The sequence below is a fragment of the Megalops cyprinoides genome, chromosome 12 (genome assembly GCF_013368585.1).
Source record: "Megalops cyprinoides isolate fMegCyp1 chromosome 12, fMegCyp1.pri, whole genome shotgun sequence".
Classification (NCBI taxonomy): Eukaryota; Metazoa; Chordata; class Actinopteri; order Elopiformes; family Megalopidae; genus Megalops; species Megalops cyprinoides.
The window spans coordinates 18,773,052-18,793,144 of record NC_050594.1 but is presented as its reverse complement, the minus strand read 5'-3'; the positions used below and the strand labels follow the sequence as shown (position 1 = coordinate 18,793,144).

Here is a 20,093-nt window from a genome sequence, read left to right as displayed (position 1 = left end):
GGGGGTCAGATGATCCACTCAATTCTTTCCCCTAAACACAGCAGAGAGCCCCATAAGGCTTCATGATCCAGTGTAAATTTGGTACATTGTTCGTCAAATTTTTCATATAAAGTGCAGCAAACATCCTCAAGCCGCATTAAAGCCACAGCAGAGAACAATGTTTTTTTTTTTTTTCCCCAAATGCCAATCTTTGCCTATACCTCTTAAATACATTTGTGCCAATCAGAAGCAAAGTGCATTCTTGGGTTAAAGATTTTGAAAAAATATTCCAAGGGTTCTTCTTTTTAAGACTGCATAATGCAGAAGGATCAATAAATTAATTACAGTAGTGCTCAGATCAAAGTCAGGATGACAACTTAGTGGGCAGGGGGCCAGACAAACCCACTGCCCAGTGCTTTGATCTATTCTAGGCAAGAGAAGCTGGGTGTGACAGTTACAGCCAGAGAGGAACATTATTTTCAGTGAGGGCGAATGGACTAAAACATGTCCTAAAATCGCCTTTTTAGTCAAATCAAACACATGGTTTGGAGAGGGGCTCAGTGATGTGCCTTAGATCAGAGTTTCTCGAAAAATCACCTCTGCATAATGGAACTGGTTGACACAGTTACCTTCATTGCCATCATTCTCCTGTTACATTATGAATGAATCGCGTAGCAGCATGGGTTTAGAGCACCCTGGGAACTGAAGCCTGTGCAAAGGGAGTCATGGGATTTTTATTCCACCCCCGGAGCCTGAGACTGGGATCCATCCAGGGGAGTGACCCTCAATGGTGGGAGTGTGAGGGAGAGGAGGAGGAAGGCTGGTGGGACGAAGGCTGGGGGGGGAGCAGGCTCTGGGAGCGGGAGGGACGAGGGGGGCGGGGCTGCTGGGGTGCAGGGTTTGCCTCAGGGGGGCCCTGCCCAGGACTGCCCTCCTTAACTTCCACGTCCAGCTGGGCTGGACACTCAAAATGGACACAGTGGAAGACCTAGAAAGAGAGAGGGAAGGAAAGACTGAATCAGAACTCATGCTCCTCATGGCACACGTTCCAAGCACAGGCCCCCAGCTTCCTGCCCTCCATTCCCACCTCATTAGCAGTGTTGTGAGTCCCCACGATGCGGATGAAGGAGGCGGGCTGCTTGTCGAACGTCAGGGTCTGCCAGGACCTGCATTGCAGACGGAGGGACAGGCAGTGAGAGGGGGGACTGCGAGGGCCACAACCGCTGAAACGGACACGGACACAAATACTCACCTACACGCCATTTTTGACCTGTCAATCACCTTCGTCCACTGCTGCTGATTGGTGGAGAGCTCGATGTAGTAACTGTAACTGCGGTCATCACAGTCCCACAAGAGCAGCCTACCCAGACAGACAGACAGACACACATACGTACATAAGGACACACCCACACATACATGCAGAGTGTAATTACAAACATACCTATGTGCTCCTACTTGTTAATGTCATGTCAATGACTGATGACCATCACAGATACTGACCAGGCCCATAAACTTTATTTCCCCCTTATAACTGTAACGCACTTTAAGTGATTGCTCAGAAAGTTAGATTTAATGAATATCACTCATCTAGAGATGAGCAAAGCATACTCTGATATCACTCAACTTCAATATCTACTCAAAGATGTTCACATGTAATCCTGGGACATCCTTCGGGCCATTGTCCTTCCACATGCACACACCATGGGCACGGTCCTACCTGAGGGAGCCCACCATGTAGGGCTGGGCCAGCTGGATCACTATGGCTCCAGAGCCGAGCTGATGACAGGTGTAGCCCGAGTCCCAGTCGTAGTTGCGGGTGTCCCCATTGAGCAGGGCGTTCCGGCTCCGGCTGACCCCCTCTATCACGCTGGCGCAGGCCGAGATGGTGGCCATGTTCTCGTTGGGCACTACGGGAGACATAACGACATACAAATCAATCTTCAACCGATATACACAGCAGTGACATTTCAAGTCCTTGATCGCTGCAGAATCTGAACAGAGTGATCACATTGTGCTTGCCGTTTCTGTCTGTACGAGAACTACGCAGGCAGAACCCCCCTGCTCCGATCCAGGATCAGTGAAACCAACCCCCATTTGAAGCATGGAACCATGGAACCATATCTAGTTCTTACCAACAAGGCCCTTCTCCAGCGTGAAGGGGCGGTGAGTGAACATGCATTCGAAGGCAACCAAGTGGAAGACCTTGTTGACAGTGTTGTGCGTACCCACGATGCGCACATATCTGAAAAACACCAAGCATCAAAGGCACAGTCATCGTGGTGGCTACCATACCTGAAAGCAGTGCATGACACAACTGCTGTACTCCAAGGTGCACTGAGGCTGTTATGGTGAGTCATGGTGGCCCAGTGCTCTATTAAGACACTGTATGTTGGTGCTTCCTTCATTTTGGATTGATATACAGGAGCATGTGAACATGGGAAAAGAATTAAACCCCTTACCTGCAGACTCGTGCTGGGAAATAGAGGTTCTGCCAGGAGCGACACAGATACTTGGAATGATCCACGACACGCACCCAGTCCAGCTCATCCATGGACACCTCAATGTAGTAAGAGTATGACCTGGAGAGAAGGAGAGAAAGAGACATAGCACTGAGTAACTAAGTGGTGCACACCCAGACTTCAGAAAATGCTGCAGTAATTTGACCGACCTTGTGTTATGGTTTCAGTACACCGCATATTCCTTTTTACATAATAAAGCAAGAGAGAGATGAACTCTAATGCTTGCTAAAGTGTTTGAAAAAAGGCAAAAACAGCCATAGAAAAAATCAGGCAAAAACATCACGCACAACAGTGTAAGTATTGCTCAAGTGCAAGCAAAGTTCATGCTACAGATGAAGCAGGTCCCAGCCTCCCTGTCCCGTACCGACTGTCCCTGTCCCACAGCAGGATACGGATGTGATTGATGATGGAGGGCTGGCCCAGTTTGACCTGGATCCCGGCGCGGCCGTCGTCCTCGATGGGGTGCCGGGAGAAGCCGTGGTCCAGGTCATAGTTCTGCGTGTCTCCGTCCAGCAGGGCAGACTTCAGCTCCCCCTTCACCACCTGGGCGCCGTGCTTCATTGTGGCGATATTCTCCTCCGGTACTGACAGTTAGGGTGGGCACAGGTGAGAAAAGGGACCACCTCTCTCATGCACACCACACAATAACATCTACACAGTTTTCGAGTGAGTGGCTGAATCTGCAAATACAACAGAAGTGTTCAAACCTGGTGTTCATCCAGACAATGAGTACTAACTATAGTACTGACTTATTTACACCTGGCAGAACAACCTATGCAATAACAATTACTATATACTTAAGAATAATATTCTATAAGCGACAGACCTCTATAGGGCGGCTCACAGGTTTCACAAATTCCAATAGGTGTGTGTGGAGTCAAGTGTTTTTTGTGAATGCTGTCTGTATGGGTTGTAGAAACAGACACGCAGTGTGCAGACTCACTGAGCATGCCGCGGTAGTTGAGGTCCATGTCGCGGCTCTCTGAGCGGGTCTTGATGGCGTCCAGCAGGTCGTCAGGGCTGAGCAGACCTGAGGGGCGCACGATGTTCAGCATCTCTGTCAGGCTCATGAGGGGCAGGCGAACCGCTGACATCACTTCCTGCGCTGCGCTCTCTCCGTTGTGTCGGCACCAGCGGCACAAGGCCTGGAAGATGTCCTTCTCGCTCGCGGCGAAGGAGTCCCTTCGCACCACTGTCAGCAGGGCAGTCTGCAAAGAGAGACGGCAGGGAGAGGGAGAAAAAGTGAGGGACACATGACACGTGCAGAAAGAGAGAAGAGGCCGTGCCCGTGATGTCATTCAATAAGATGCACATCGGCCCTCCCTTACCTTGGACAGCGTCAGGAAGCCATCTGACGCCAGCACTTCGGGGGCATGGCGGTCCATGTAAGCGCAACAGGCAGCACTCAGTGTGTTCAGGCAATAGAGGCTGGCCACATCAAACACCAGGCACACGTTGTGGGTGTGCAGCACAGTACGCAAGAACTCAGAGGTGGAGTCCTCTAGTGGCTGGAGGCCATAGCGGTGCGCCAGCCCCAGGAAGTCCAGCAGCACCTCTTCGCGGGCGGAGCTGAGGCTGGCCCTACCCGTGTACAGATACTGAAGCAGCATGGAGAAAGCCTCTGACCGCGTCTCCTCCAGACGGACTTCAGCTTGGGGCTGAGACTCCTTCATCCCACCATACAGCAAAGCTCTGGTGGAAAGAAGCAAGGACATCTTGTCAGTCTTTGGGGCACAATCTTGTCCAGAGAAAGCCAAGAGCAGTTACATTTACATTTATTCATTTGGCAGACGCTTTTATCCAAAGTGACTTACAAGTGAGGCAGAGAACAACACAAGCAAAAGCCATTTGTCACACAAACAAGTGTCTGCTCCCTTACCTGCATCTTGTTGTAATGTGGCTGTCACACAGCTGTGTCCAATTAATATGTAATTGGCACACGCTCAGTTCCAAATGATTTTACATTATGATGGATAATGACAAGGATAGTCACAGTGTGTGGAGCCTTTCCGCCAAAAATAAGACATAACAGAGAGCTAGCTGGTCTGCTGGATCTGAACTGGAGTTGGATGAACACTTGTATGAAACTTCTGAGAGATGACAAATCTGTGTGTAATTACAAATCTAGCACAAATACCCATGTATGCTTTGGAAATAACCCAATTTCCTTCTGATGAACAAACCAACCAGTACAATCCCAAACATTTGGCTGTGTAAAAATCTGAACTTAATTTTAGCCTTGACCTGATGTTGGATGACGGTTTCCACAGCGAAAGTGTCCATAGCAGCAGTCCTCTTACCTGAAATAGTGGCAGCGTGCTGCCAAAATGACCCTGTGCGCAGGGAAGCGCTTCCCCTCCACGATGAAGGTGACGTCGCTGTATTCTTCGCCCGGCACCAGCGCGCCCAGCTGCTCCGACAGAAGGTGCACATGATCAATCTCCGACACAGAGGCCAGCGGTCGCAAAGGGTGGCTGTTACTCATGGCCACAATCGAGGGGCACTGTCACATCTGACGGGAGAGGAGGAGGGGAAACAGGTGCATGTAGAGCTGTCACTGTCATTGATTTATACAGATCAATTACATAACAAGTCACACAGAACCTCATTCAAATGACACAAAAGCCATGCAATATACCGCGACTGTGTCACGGTATTATTAAAGTTTTATAAAATATGAAAATATTTCCACTTCCACTAAGGCTGAAGGAGTTAGGGCAAAATGACAGTATGAGGTCATAAAAAGGGGAAGCTACTCTGAGGCTTCATAACCTCATCATAGCTTGATAAAGAAGACTCATTTAAAGCAAAGAGATTCAGAACTGGGGTCAATTCTGAAGTAAACTTAAAATTCCCACTTCCCATTCTCACATAGGTTCTTGAATTAGAATTTGATGGAAACTGAGCAATTATAAGAAAGGGAATTTCTAAATTCTGTTCAGTTCAACCCTATATTTTGCTTTGATTAATTGCATCAAGTTTATGGAAAATCATCAGTCAACACTGACTCTGCTTAAGTAGCCAACCGTGTCATGCAAAGGCTGCATTTTTTAAGCATGACAGCAGAATCACCAGAAACAAAATGTGCCACTTAAATGACCCTTTTAATAGTGAATATCTTACAGTTATCTTTCATTTCCTGATTAACTGCCCACTGCCCCTCAACCCATAAAAAGTCAACAACCTTTGAGTGCAAGCGCAGTAAAAGGGGTTTTAGTGCCATTAGTAAAAATATGTTCTTTAGAGTGCTTTGCTGATTACATTGTGTAAGGACTTAAAGAGTTGGCTGTTCTAATTCTGCTTCTGAGTCTTCTGCATTAAATCTACACATGCAAGATTTCTCGATGTTCCTATAGAGTTGACACCATAAATACATGGCTACAGGTACAACTTCCATGAAAGAATTTAATCTTTGTTGAGTTTGATAAGCTGGTACAGTTGGAAACCATTTTTGTATATGAAAGTATATAATAGACTGTATACCAGTCTGTGCTTTAATCAGAGCCACTTCTAACTTCCAAAAACACACCAAAGTGAGTACTATCATAACTGAAGACAATTCTGTTTTGAGAAATTAATTAAAAGGGGTCAATGCATGAAAATCCATTCAGCATTGATTGGTACAAACAGAGCTGAACTATTTACCGCCTGAATCAACAGTATCAATGCTTATTGTCTACGATGTCATGAAGCAGGCTAGCCCTAGCCCTATAAAGACAGTAATTGTGAAGATTTGCAGAATAGTTTAACTCTGTCACTACTCCACCAGAGTCCCAAAGTTCCTCAGATTAAACTGATTCCATTTTTTAAACCGCAGCTTGCAAATGCCAGCAAGTTCAACAAATTGAAACTGAAAATGGGGTGGTTCCTCATGGCGAGTTACAGCAGACATTCTGGCTAAGGTATGAACACTATCTCTGTTAACCTTTCATGAACTGAAATTAAAATGGTATGGGATGAAATACCAAAACTCTTGGATGAAGCTACTGATAAGCACCAAGTAGATGCAGTTCTCACTGCCAGTCAGTTCCTGCATGCATTTAGCATCTAGACTGTGCTACTACTAACATTACGGAAACCTACAACAGTAAATCGGTATTAACAAAGACATCTTACCCTGAGACACAATAAGTTAACTGACACAAAGAACTTCCATTTTGCTGTCACCCTGGAGGGGCTTCAGCTACAATGGCCTTGAGCATTCCAATTATCCATTCCAATCTCATTACAAATATTAGGCCCTAACATCTGTGCCATTGAACCTCAAACACACTTTATACATACACAACCTTATACAGACAATAAATGTCCAAGCTTTTTACCATTTTCACTTTCTGTATTATTGTCTTCTCCATCTTGATTTTACTGCTGCATTAAATAATAAAAAATATTTTGGCACTCCAATTTATGAGCCTCACCACTGTCAGATAACTGAAGCTACCTTGGTTGTTTATGAAGCTAACTAAGCCAAGTACACTCCAGGTGTGATATGACGCTCCTTTATAAACTGCTTGTAGCTCCTCCACCTTTTAAACTGACCTGTACTAACACTGTTGCAATAGTTTACTCTACTCACACTCTACATTTGAAAACACTCACATGAAGGTGTCATGTGCAATACTGAGGAAGAATAATAGGCCTACATTTTTTCTCTACACGTCACACACCACTGTCGAGAAAAATGACCAATCCCCCCCAACCCCCAGAACAGACATCTTTGAGGTTATTGCTTTATACTTACTGCAAAATAACCTTTACAAGTACACTATCACATGCAATACCACTACATACAGTATGTAAGTGATATTTCTATACTGGGTTTTATTATTAGTATGGTTTTGTACCATTTCAAACAATACACTATCGTGAACATGACCATCGCTTTGCCTTCTACGTCACACTTTTTGTGATATATCACAACAAGAATCCCTTTATGTCCTCTTATCACCTTCTTTCTCTTGTTCATATCATCAGGCTACTTGTATTGGCGGAACTTTGAACATAACATGCTCTTGCAACAACTTCTATTATTGTTATTAGAATTTTCGACTCTTTCCAGCATTTTATGTTTGCGTGTTACACAAAGATTAAATGACCGTATTATCCTCAGACTGTAAGATGGAAAAACACAGAACCTAGTTATACGACAGAATTCAAGATACATTAAGCGAGTTCGCTTTGGAATAATGCACACCCACTTTGTGTGACATAATGGCGCCCAAAACTGTTTACTGTAGCCTTATTTAGCTAAGTGTAGCTTAAGTTGTGTGTGTGTGTGTGTGTGTGTGTGTGTGTGAGTGAATGCAGCTAATATTCCAGAACACTATGCAGAAAGCTATTAATTATCTGTAATGACTAACCATGACTTCATTAGCTAACTAGGTAGTCTGGTACATTACTGCGCTGTCAGCTAAAAGTAGCAACATCTTTGCGCTTGCAAATTAACGTTAGTTACAAAGATCACAATGACACCAGATGGCTACTCACTATCGAAGTAGCTAGCTACAACACGAGCATCCAAAATGCTTCGTCCGTCTCCCCCACAACTGCAGACGGAAGTATCTAGAAGCCGGTAGCTACATTGCTAGCTAGCTAGACCGAATACGCTAACGGGGGAAAAAATCTACATGCAGCTAGAACAAATAGCTGTGTCGTGGCTTAACCGTGAAATGGTTACCTACTTAAACATGACAGCAAGTATTAATCCAAACGGTTATTGTATGTGTCGTTCGCTAATGACTGTAACAGCTAGATGTTTGTTTGCTAGCTAGCTAGCTAAGCTTAACTACCGAGATACCTAGTGCTGCATGTCCCTCCCACTTGTAATGTTAGGTAGCTTAGGTCTCTGCGAGCTAGCTAATTGTCTACTATAACACGTTGTCAAATCAACCAGGTAACGTTAGCCCTCTATTTTATGCTGGAATCATGACTGCAAGCTAACGAGCGAGATTCCCTTGCTGCGACATACCAGTACTGAACTTGCTGTTGGTCTCCTTCTGCTGTATTGTCAGTAACAAAAGCCACTGGATATCCTTTTAATGAACGATAGCAGACAGATATATGTTCAATTCTTTGAATCTTCGTCGTGTAAGACCTCTATTAAGATTGATCAATAAGAGACGTTCCCCAAAACGAATACTAGCCACCAGGGCGCAACCCGGATGTTGTTTAGCGTGTATCTGACGGATACACCGAAGATCGGTGAACGGATGTAACTAGCTACCTAACATTCAGATTTTTGCGCCTCTTGTGGCGAGAAAATAATAGATTCCTAAAGGATTCGTTTGTAGCTGTTGTATGCATTACCGCGACCTGTAAAAACACTCAGCAACTGAAAATCTTCACGAAACAATCGTTTTGATAATTTTTTTTTCCTGTAATGTCATACGATTCCCGTGTATTTAAGAAAACTAGTTATCAAATGCGGCAGCGAGAACTGTGCCCTTTACAATCTCCAACGTCTTGTCAAAGGAAGGACTTAAGTTAAAATCTGACCACAGTAGGCTTATTTTACTTATTCAAGTGAACACAGTATCAAACTGACTTTACTGTGCTACTCTAAACATGCAAGAAATCTTATGGGCTTGCACCTGCATACCTACAGGAGGTTCCAACATTTCATAAGTCTTCTATATTTTGTAAGTCCTCTAATGCATCAAGGTATCTCTTTTCCCACACATATACAACCACATGACTTGAGGGATTTTAAGATTATTACTGAGGGTTACCACCAAATCTTTGCAATAAAGTGCAAGACATACAACCACCTTTACGTTACATAATAAACAGAAATGTGGAACAAACAAATTCTGTAAAACATGACAAGAACACTGGCCAGGGCAGGTCATGGCTGACCATGGCCATTTATTCACCCATGGGAATGTGTGTTAAATTTGTGCGGACAGGTTTGTTTGTACACATTTGACACTTCCACACTGTACAGATGTTATTGACTGAATCAAACAAAATCACCCTCCTCAAGGTCTTGGGCTAGCAGCAGTCATGATATGAAAAAGTAGCCCAGATAGGAAATAGTTATGTCGGAGTATAAGTGTAGTTAATGTTAATAATGTAGTTGAAATTAGCATCCGCTTCTGCTACTAATCAGAGCATTGGTGAAGATCTTGCTTTCTGGTTTTAATACCAGATAATATACTGATGCTTTGCTCTTACCTTGAACTGATCCAACATTTGTGCAGCTGTCAAAAGTCAAACAAGTGTGCTTCCTTGCTTAAATGCAGACAACTAAAAAGAAACATCTTGAGAAATGTCTTGTTCCACACAGAAAAGAGATCAGGAACAAACATGTTGCTGTAGTATCAGCGGCGTTTGCCTTTACTTAACACTGTTATGCTGACATGGGATCAGTGAAGATTCAAACAGCAGGGAGCAGCCCTACCAGCCGCAGCTCTGACAGTAAACCGAAGGCAAATCCTGAGTAGGTAATACAACTAAACATAAGCAACAAAACAGATACAACTAAAGAGCTTATGACCTTGATTGTCCATTTTCAACCCCTTGTTAGTGTTCAGGGATTAGAGCACCCCTTGCTTCCGTCACCAGTGTCACCTCTACGATTCCCTATTAGGAACAACAGTCCTTCCTATTGCCTCCACACCCTGTCTTTTCCTAACTTAAATCTCTTCTCCCCACAGCATACAAATCATCTCTCTCTGCCTCTCTAAGTGGTGATGGGGACCATGTTGTTGGGGCTCAGAATTTCAATCCAGTATCCATCAGGGTCTTGTATGAATGCCAGTCCCTTCATTTTACCTGTAACACGGAGAGTTTGGTCAGACGTGTGAGACATGCCCCAATAAGGAGAGCTATAGGCTGCAAGCACATGTATAAACCCTTCAAACTGCTCCATGGCAGGACACATGCTCCAAATAAACATGAAAATCAGGGGTTTTTTCTAATTACATAACATGATTTATTTGATTAAACAAGTAAAGGATACCAAAAAATTACTGGACTCTTACGTTACGTTTAAATATCAAATGGAGATAAACACAGTTAATGGGGGGGATAAAAAAACTGTTACCATCATCTGGCTTTTTGACAAAAGTGACTCCTTGCTCCTCAAACAGTTTGCAGGCAGCGTAAACATCAGGCACTGCAATACCAATGTGTCCTGCGATACACAAATTGGATGAAGAGAGAGCCTGTGTAAACAGCAGCAGAATATGAAGAAAGAAATCTACAACGGCAACACCTGAATTTAAACTGATACCATTCAGATAGTCCAAAATAATGTACATACTGATATACTGTACATGAAAATAGTGATGTCAACAATAGTTGTTAAGCCTGTCACAGTAATTTTAGAAATAAGCCTTACCGTGAAAGACAATAAAATAACACTCAAGATGCAGGAGTATGGGTAAATTGCTGCTGCAGAATAAAAATATAGTCCAGCCTAGAGTGATAACTAGAATGGTGTTGACAACATATCATCACTCACCGAAGCCACGGGGATCAGAGTTACCGTTGTGGTAGGACTGGCTGTCATCAGATTCAGAGCCCCAGTTACTGCAGAGGAGATTGAGAGGTAAACAGTGAAGCACATGGACACATAACATCACAGCCACTCACAGCTCTCTTCTGCATCTCTCCACTGGAGAATGCTATTTTAAGTATGAGTAATACTGCTATTTGCAAATGTAACCTGCTCTAATCCAGAGATAAACAAAGGTGTAACAATGAATTCTGGGCTTTATCTAAAATTAAGATAGACAGGGCAGGGTAGGCAGGGTAAAAAACCATGAAAGGATTTCAGAATAGTCCTTATTTATTAAGTAATAAGCTTTTCCATATAATTCCTCTGATAGTAAAGGTACAGAACATGTTAAATTTTACATTTATGGTAACATTACTCCTTATATTAATCAAAACAGAATGAACTTACAGCATGAGCTGTATGTTGGCTCAGACTTATACAGTGTGGTTAACTGCAGGACTACAGAGTGCACTCACTGTGTGAGCTCTATGGTGGCTCGCCGAGAGAAGGTCCAGGCTGTCCTCTCCTTCACATCTCCCGGGATCTCCTTCTTGTCCTCATAACCCAGGAAGTACAGGGAGAAGCGCATGGAGGGGAAATCAAACTTCTGCAACAACCTGGAAGATGGGACAGCCGCACAGAAAAGTTACTTTGACAGCAACAGCATGGGCAAACTAATAGCACTGAAATTTGGCACAGCTCACAATAGTTGGAACGTTTGCGGAGGTCAAATTATTAAAACAGCCAGCATTCCTTGTTGTTTTTGCATATATTGCTGCATTGCAACAATCTTACATGATTACATCAGTCTATGAAAAACCTTATAAGGCTTGTCATAGTCAGAAGCTGAAAATAAAACATGCAATTATCACTATTGTTTTATTTTCAGCACATTTCCATTTTAAATCGACTACCACTGCCTGCCAATGTGACAGTGATGTTTGGCTAGAATCCCCTGCATCTGCTCCACCCTGTGGGTTTTAAGGGAGCAAAGCATTAGTCTCAAAACAAAATTCCTGTGGGTGGCAAAGCAGTTCTCATGCCTTGAACAAAACAGTGCAAAATTTGGTTCAGCGTGAATGGAGTGCTGAATAACCTGAGGGAAGTTAGCACAGCTAACACGGACTGAAAGAAAGCACATAATGAAAGAAAAAGAATTTGGAGACTTGGCCTCAAGTCTGGAGATATCGAGGGAGCGATACATTAGGCGACCAAGGACAACTAAGCCCTGTGGGTCAACATGAGTGAACCTTTAGCATGCTGACTTCTTGTATCAAACTTACTAGCTAAATGTATGTCACCATGTGTCACCTCGCTCTTGCTGTGTGTAGGCAGAGGGCGTGTGCCTGATGGAGAAGGAGGTGATACTCACGTCATGCCCAGTATACGGGTGTAGAAGTCCAGGGATTTCACAGGGTCCTTGACCCTCAGCATGGTCTGCTGCATCATAAAATCCTTCAACACATACACAGGAGAGCACAATTTACACAACAGAAATTAATACAGATGCCAATATAGATGCACTACTGATCCATGGTAGCAGTCTCTGGCATGCTCAACTGTACTGAAAAATGTAAGGAGAACTGCAGAATTTCCACTATACCCGGATCATAAAATAGCAAACAGAGGAAATACTAGGTCCACAGTTGGATTTTAGGCAACACTTGCACACCGCATGAGATATTAAAAAAAGAAAGAAAAAAGTACTTGTTATATTTTAAATGAATGAAGTATATAGAGACAGTGATAAGTCTTGTAAATGATTCAACCTTCAAGCAAACATTTTGAATTAATTAAATCATTCAATTAAAAAACATAAAAAAGAAACTTTGCCAGACATTACAGGCAGCAATATAATGAATAAATTCAAACTCACATTGCTTTATAATCACTGCTGCTCCTGGTAATGTGAAACCAACTTCTGCATAACACAGATATATACTATAACTTCATACATCTTTTACGGTCTTGATTAAGCCTGGCCAAGCACTACATTTCAGTTGGCCAATCATCTTAAAAACAGATGATTAAGGATTGGATTCCGGACTGGACAAATATTCTGCCATCACACCTCTAATCAGTGCAAGATGCATAAAAAGTGCACACTGTAAATATTTAGAAATAATGCGATATAAATACTAACATTACATAAATGTCAAATAAATTCGCATGCGATGCCACTGCATAAATATTTGAATTCTACACCTCCTCCAAAATTGGGCATTTTTTTCTGAAGCATGAGCCAATTCCCGACAAGTCACAACTCGCGAAAGCACTTCTCACAATGACCTGTGCCCTCTCTACTGACTTGAATTAAAGGCTAACATGCTAATGAGACAAAACAATTACGGAAAGCATAAACTAAACATCTCCCTTCAGTACATAAGCCTAAAGTGTCTACATGCGAATACCACCGGTTCATGTCTGAAAACGTTACTCAGCTCAGAGTGGGTGAACTCAACCGCCGAAATGTCAAGAATCGGTCTGCAGTATCGTTAACTGCAGAGGCTGCCAAACGTCTAACTTGCCTTGACATTTTCTAGTTTCTGGCTTAGCACAGCAAGCGATCTAGCCAGGTATATTTAAGTAAATCAGCAAATCTACATAAATCTTCGCTACCTAGCCCACATCCCGGAAGTGTAAACGAGTCTCTAGTGCAGCTAGTTAGGTAAACATTAAACCTAAAAGAGTTTGGCTCGATAGCTAGCCTACATCGGATTGTGGAGGGGGCGAATATCTGTAAATTTCTAGCAATCTATCTAGCGATATCATCATTTACTGCACACTGCTAGCTAACACTGCACACGCAAGGCCTAACTTTATCGTTCTGGCTGGCTAGTATGACGGAATACAGTCATTGTACAATTTAGCTGATTGTCTAACCAAAGAACCCACATTGCACGGATCTAACCTTAGTTATAGGACTTCCTTCTTTGCAAGCCGCAATTGCAGCCTCGTCTGAGAGCCCCTTGTCGGTCATTTTGCAATGCAGCGTCCGGTTGTCGCCACAACTGGTCTATCCGGCAAACTTCAGCGGGCGCGGCCTTGACAGACTGCGCAAGACGGGGCAGGAAATCAGACGACGAAGCACACGGGGGCGTACTCGAAGCTCACACACTTTACACTAGCAGCCTGTCTGATGTCACACGCTGGTCTGCGTGCGGGGAGATGCACTTGCCAGAAGTTCAAGGGTGGCACTGCAACTCCAGTTTGTAAATCGTTTACATAATTGTACGAGACAGCACGCTTCTTGTTAGAAATGTTCCTTTTGTGTACCCTGTTAAACAATATGTAAGGTGTTTTTTAATCGAAATGGTGATGTATGGTGATTGCAAGCAAAAGACATTATGAAAAGGGGGTGTTTTCTCATTGACAAATTTGGCAACTAATCACTTTGTGGTTGTGCTTCATAACTACAACACCTTTGCAATGTGCAAGAAGCTGTGCTCACCTGGCAAGCCTTAGGGGCCATTTATGATAATTTATAGGTTGCTGATATGTGGAACCTGTCCTGCATCATAGCTAGATTTATGCGGCATTATCACTGTCAGATATGACAGTATGCTCTGACCAACAACACTTCAGTGAATGTTTTGCATGCTCAGGTAACATCTCAGCATATGAGATAGTTGACTGGCTGAGAAGGGCACAGCAACCACAGCTGTTATCATACCCCTTGTGTGACGCTTACTAAATGTATGGTCACAATTTTGTGATATACTGAATTAATTTTGAATTTTGAATATTGTTGTGTTTGATTTTTAGTCTATCAATACTTTCAAATGAATGCTGCTCTAGTTTTCACCTCGGGGGGAGCTGTCTAAGAGGGAGTTTGCACTAGGTAGCGTAGGAAGCTGCCGTCTTGCTTCAGATGCTGACGAGCAGAACCGAAGAACACCACAAACACTCTCCCTCCTTGTTATTTCTTTCTTTTCCCCTGTTCCTAACAGGCTATCCACAATTATTACCTGTTCATGGGATCCCAACCCTCGGGACTTGCTTGACTGAACCTTCATAAAAGTGTCAAGTAACATCAATTTCAGATGCATTTACTGTATAATTCTGATGTCCTGAACTGAGTAAAAAAATACTGCAGTGCTAGAGAAAGCTAGTTGTCTGTGACTGAATCTCTATTTGTGAATTAACACTGTTCACTAGTTTTGTAGAGTCCAAGCCCATGACCTTGGGAGAGTGTGTTTTAAAACAAGCTCCATGTTTTTTTCAAAACTTTTTAGTTTTGATCATAAATTCGCTACAAGCAGAATTGCTTTAAGCACTCAAGATGAGTGGTGAAAGAGATTTTCCTCAACCTGCTGTGCTGCTGTACTGGTGCTTAGCTCGCATGCTGTCTTCCTTATGGAATAAATAGGTATGCATATTATTATTAACTCGTAACACTGTCATTTATGAAGTGCAAACATTAAATGTACTCATGTAATCATCTCTAGATCACTAAGAGCTGACAGGCAGGCCTACGTAAAAATCCAGCTTTTAAGATACAGGATATGTTGTTATTACTTATTATTATTTATCCAAAGCGACTTACAACTGAGGTACAACACAAGTGAAAAACCATACAGAGTCAACAATATTAGAAGCACTGCATGATCAGGTTTCAATGGTTGGCCAGGCAAGGTACAAACTAGCAGGTAAAGCTAAGGAGTGCGTAAAACCATTAGATTACTTTTTTTATACTTTAATAGGAGACAGCTTGAGACATGAGAAGTTCCTTTAGGGGGCAGTGTTTCAGGTTCTCAGGTGGGAGCAGAAGTCTTCAGATGTTTCTTAAAGACAGAGAGGGACTCAGCAGAACGGAAGAAGTGTGGATTGTTATGCCATCCATTCTCATATACTGCATAGTAATATTCTCAGAGCAATGAAGAAAATTTGGATCACTATCATTTACAATTAGGAGTAAATGAGATGTACCATCACAGAGTAATTCATGCTATCTTTAGTAAAAAGGAAGGTTTTAGGCTGAGAAGCAAATCACTTCTGAATTAACAGAGCTTGGCCCAACTGAAAGCAGCCAGGTGTTTTGATGCTCTTTGTTGTCATGTTAGAAGGTATCTCAATTGTTGTACTTTACCAATACAACAAATTATGTATGTAAAGCAGAAAATATATTCCAAAACATTGTTTGCATTGTTTCTCTGCATTGAAAATTGAGATTATTTCTCTTGAGGTCACTGTATGTTACCCTTATATTCTGTGCCACATACGTGAGAAAACAAATAAGCAACACCATAGCAGTACAGACTAAGGAAGTAAAGAGTTGCATCTTCCCTTCCCCTTGTTCCTAAAATTCTAGGTTATATTTTTGGTTGGTGCCACAAGATGGCAATACTGCACAGTCCTGTCCCAGGGTGTATGGAAAGGGAGCTGGGACTTTATCAGCGGGCACGTTCAGTGGCAAGTGTCCAAAAAAAAAAATTAATAAAACGTCCTCCAGCTACTCCCCATCCATTATATCCTATATATGAAACATGAAACTGTAACAAATCTGCTGCTCTATATATCAATGGATTGCTGTGATTTTAGAGTACTAGTATAGTACTAGTATAGTAAAGTATAGTATATACGTTATAAATATATCATTACAATTAAATGATTGAGAAAGAGATTTTCTGAACTATGTGACTTTGGACGGTCATTTTATTATAAATTAAAAACTAGGGCTGCGAAGTATTCAGCTTCAAAAAAAAAAAAAAAAAAAAAAATCAACTGACTGAACAAGAACTTTGAGTTATTTCTCTTACACCCCTCCCCTCCCCTGACACACACGCTTCCCACCTTCCCCCTTCCATTTAAAGATGCATGCTGTCACCATTTTGATGATGTATATGAATAAATATATTTTACTGGCGTAAGTCAGCCATGACCACACCTTCAGGATGTAAACTATATTAAGTTTACATCCATTAAGATTCATACTTATTGTCACAATAACACCTGCTAATGTTCTTGACTGAAACATTGATGGGTAATGCTGAGTGGAGATGTTCTACATCTTACTGTGACAGCCATTTGTTGCATTTCCCCCAAAAAGTTTCTGTCTGCTACTTTTGGTCTTTGCTGTAACATACCACTGTCATAGAGAAAAGGTTGGTTGTGGCCAGTAAAGATATTGTATACAGCACACACATTGCAGAAAAAACAAGCAAGCATAACACAAAGTGCATGTAAGCAACAAATCATCACTCATATTCTTGCTAAAAAGGGTAAAAACAAAAGAATTCTTAGACTGTGCCTTGTGACCAGTCAGAAACGAGCAAAATTTAATTAAACGTTAAATAAATGTAATGATTTCAGTCTTGTTACATATTTTTTCTCTCTCTCATGCGATACATTTCTTTAGTCCTTATCCAGGGTGTCCTGACACTAACTCAATTGATTTTTCCATCTTTAATCTAACTAAATGCCGGTAGTGTACAGAGAATGTTTTCTAACGTTTTTCACATTCGCGATAGAGGAACATTGAACACGTGCAAGCATACTGAGACATGATATATATATATATATATATATATATATATATATATATATATATATATATATATATTAAGTAAAATTGTTACACATTGGCTGTTATTGGACACTGAGGCTGACTTACAATTAAACTACATTACTGTACTTTTTATTTCTGCACAAGGTATTATTGTTATGAGGTGTCATTTTTAACGCCGATGGGCAACAAAAAGTTTTGTCAAAGTAGTCTGGTTGCCGAGTAACCTAACGAATAGATCTCTTTTCAGCGACGGGGTGTATCCATTGCATTGCTGTAAATGGGCAAACATTCCATTCTCATGTTTATGTTGCTATTTTATATTTTGCACTTATCTACGCGGTACATTAATCAGACAACAACAACAACGCTGATAATATAGCTACCAGCGCTACATCTGTAGCTCGCTCGCTGCAGCGTGGAGTAATGGACCGTGCTACTGCAAACAATGCAACTTGTGACGCAACAGCAAGAGTGATACGTCCGGATTGGTTACCATGTAAACCTTTTTTTTGACGTATAGGAAGGGCAACCGGCTCTGCGCCTGCAGATACCCAACAGACTGTACTGAAGGGAGAGCACTGAGAATGCATGCGAGACGCTAGCTACAGGTGTGCTACAGTTTGTTGAAGGACAGTATACACGTCGGACAACTGTTACATTGTGCATAGGCTACATGGGATGTGTACGAGCTTTAATCTGTGAAGTCGCAGCCGTCAACGGGACACTGAAAAGAAACACGCCTGCACTGGATATCCGTGAAAGTGGCCGTATGTACTTAATCCAAAGAATGCGCAGAACATATTAAACGATTGAATTTACTTGGTTTGTTTCATGATGTCTGCAAATGGCACCGGGAAGTTGGTCAGGCACAAGTATCTCCCTTACGTCTACTATCAAGCGATACGAGATCTCCAACCTGTGTGGAAACTCGAGGACATGAGGACTATGGAAACATTCTACTGGGACAAACAGCACAGGCGGAGAACTTTTACTCCCTCGGAAGCCCTCCTGTACGCCATCATACACGACCACCAAGCCTATGCACAATACCTGCTGAGTCACTACGCAGAGAAGGCGCTGGCCATGCCAGGCAAGTACTTTTGCCACGTTCCGGCTTCGGTTCCCCACTTGATGATGGCAGTGCGGTACAACAGGAGGGAAATCCTGGGACTCGTGCTGCAGGTGGCGCGCCGGGTACCCAGCCTCCGAGCCTGCTTAAACCAAGGCGGATGTTTCAACTCGGAGGACAACAAGACCCCTTTACATCTGGCGTGTGAGCTCGTGCATTTAGACGCAATTATTCTGTTACTGTGCAATGGCGCTTCGCCACAGGTTGAAGACCAAAACGGAATGACGCCCCTGGACGTCATACTAGATAAGCTTCAGGATTCTGAGGTCAACGTTGGAGGTAAGAAGCAATGTTTGAATAACTTGCTAATGTTCCTACCCGAGGTACGATTCAAAATGAAAAGGACACTAGAAGAAGACCGTGTTCGCTGGACAAACGTTCTTGGAGAAGAGACACTCAACTACCTCGTTGGATGTACTCCAGCCCCATTGTTCCTAATAGCTATGCAAAAAATTCTACAGCTCCTGCCCTCTGATAAGCTTTTGGAGAGCCTTCACCAGCTCCCCATTCCGTCGTCTTTGAAGTCACTTCCTGTACCCGGCAATCAGCTGGAGCCTTTACGACCCAAAGACTAGAACACCAAGTGCTGACAATATACACATCTTATGAAGTGGTAACTAATATTTTTAATGCGACTGGTTTAGCATGGTGTTGGATTGTTTGTCATAGTTAAAACATGTCATAGTCTAAACTTAGTTATGAACTGAGAAACCAGTGCCGAGTGCCGATTATGTATAACTAAAGTGTTGCATTCGGTTTTAAGCTCATCAGCCCTAAGGAGAGAGAAAAATGGTTTGGTTATATATTATGCGTTTATAATTTCACGGACCGATCAAAATGGGCTTTATTTTCTATATGAAGTCCTAAATGCAAGTTATGATTTTATGCAAAATCCATTCATGTTAACACTAAAATGGTCTCAAACTAAAACAGATTTGTGAAACAAGTTATTTATGGCTTAGAATAGTCTTTATAGTTTTATAATTTTGAGTTATATTTTACCAGTTTGTTTGACATTTAACACGTTGGTTTATGTGTAAAAACGAAGAAAACTGCCCCTTTATGAGTTTGTCATGTATTGTTTTTACCATATGTCATTTCTGAAGGCACACACAATAAGATGTGTTGGTTATCTTTAGAAAAAAATGCACTGCATATTTCATGGGGTTGTGTTAATGCTGTGTCATGTTTTTCCATAAATGTCATTGAATGTAAAGCAACATATCTGAAAACCTTACACATACTTTTTTTTAAAAAAGTATCTGCTGTAACAGCAAAACTGGTGCTTGGACAGGGACATTTTTGAATGAATGGACCTTTGACAATGCATGAATACTGTGCTGAGCTTAACAAGGGACACCTGGTAGAAATGTGCCATTTTCCAGGTTGTCTTTGTCTCAACATGTCAGTGAAAGTGCCTTTTGTTTGTGTTCATTTGTGGCATTGCAGTTGTTTGAC

The 20,093-nt window shown here is 42.3% G+C and overlaps 3 protein-coding genes across 3 annotated transcripts; 1 reads left to right on the top strand and 2 right to left on the bottom strand.

Annotated features, from left to right (window-relative positions):
• btbd9 (BTB (POZ) domain containing 9) lies at positions 1-8,668 on the bottom strand. Its single transcript, XM_036542410.1, has 11 exons — positions 8,467-8,668; positions 4,799-5,010; positions 3,827-4,190; positions 3,442-3,706; positions 2,863-3,082; positions 2,439-2,558; positions 2,112-2,221; positions 1,697-1,886; positions 1,232-1,339; positions 1,067-1,145; positions 1-967 (listed from the first exon to the last, which is right to left on the bottom strand). Exons 2-11 carry the CDS (start codon positions 4,981-4,983, stop codon positions 764-766), a joined length of 1,845 nt encoding a protein of 614 aa, XP_036398303.1. The 5' UTR covers positions 4,984-5,010; positions 8,467-8,668; the 3' UTR covers positions 1-763.
• Positions 8,669-9,366: 698 nt separating this feature from the next.
• On the bottom strand, positions 9,367-14,089 carry glo1 (glyoxalase 1). The gene is made up of 6 exons (XM_036542680.1): positions 13,910-14,089; positions 12,371-12,453; positions 11,475-11,615; positions 10,963-11,030; positions 10,543-10,632; positions 9,367-10,271 (listed from the first exon to the last, which is right to left on the bottom strand). The coding sequence occupies exons 1-6, from the start codon at positions 13,976-13,978 to the stop codon at positions 10,180-10,182; spliced, it is 543 nt and encodes a 180-aa protein (XP_036398573.1). The 5' UTR covers positions 13,979-14,089; the 3' UTR covers positions 9,367-10,179.
• A 3,977-nt stretch (positions 14,090-18,066) lies between these two features.
• Positions 18,067-19,454, top strand: LOC118787487 (ankyrin repeat domain-containing protein 9-like). Its single transcript, XM_036543068.1, has one exon. The coding sequence runs from the start codon at positions 18,338-18,340 to the stop codon at positions 19,208-19,210; it is 873 nt and encodes a 290-aa protein (XP_036398961.1). The 5' UTR covers positions 18,067-18,337; the 3' UTR covers positions 19,211-19,454.
• The last annotated feature ends 639 nt before the right edge of the window (positions 19,455-20,093 follow it).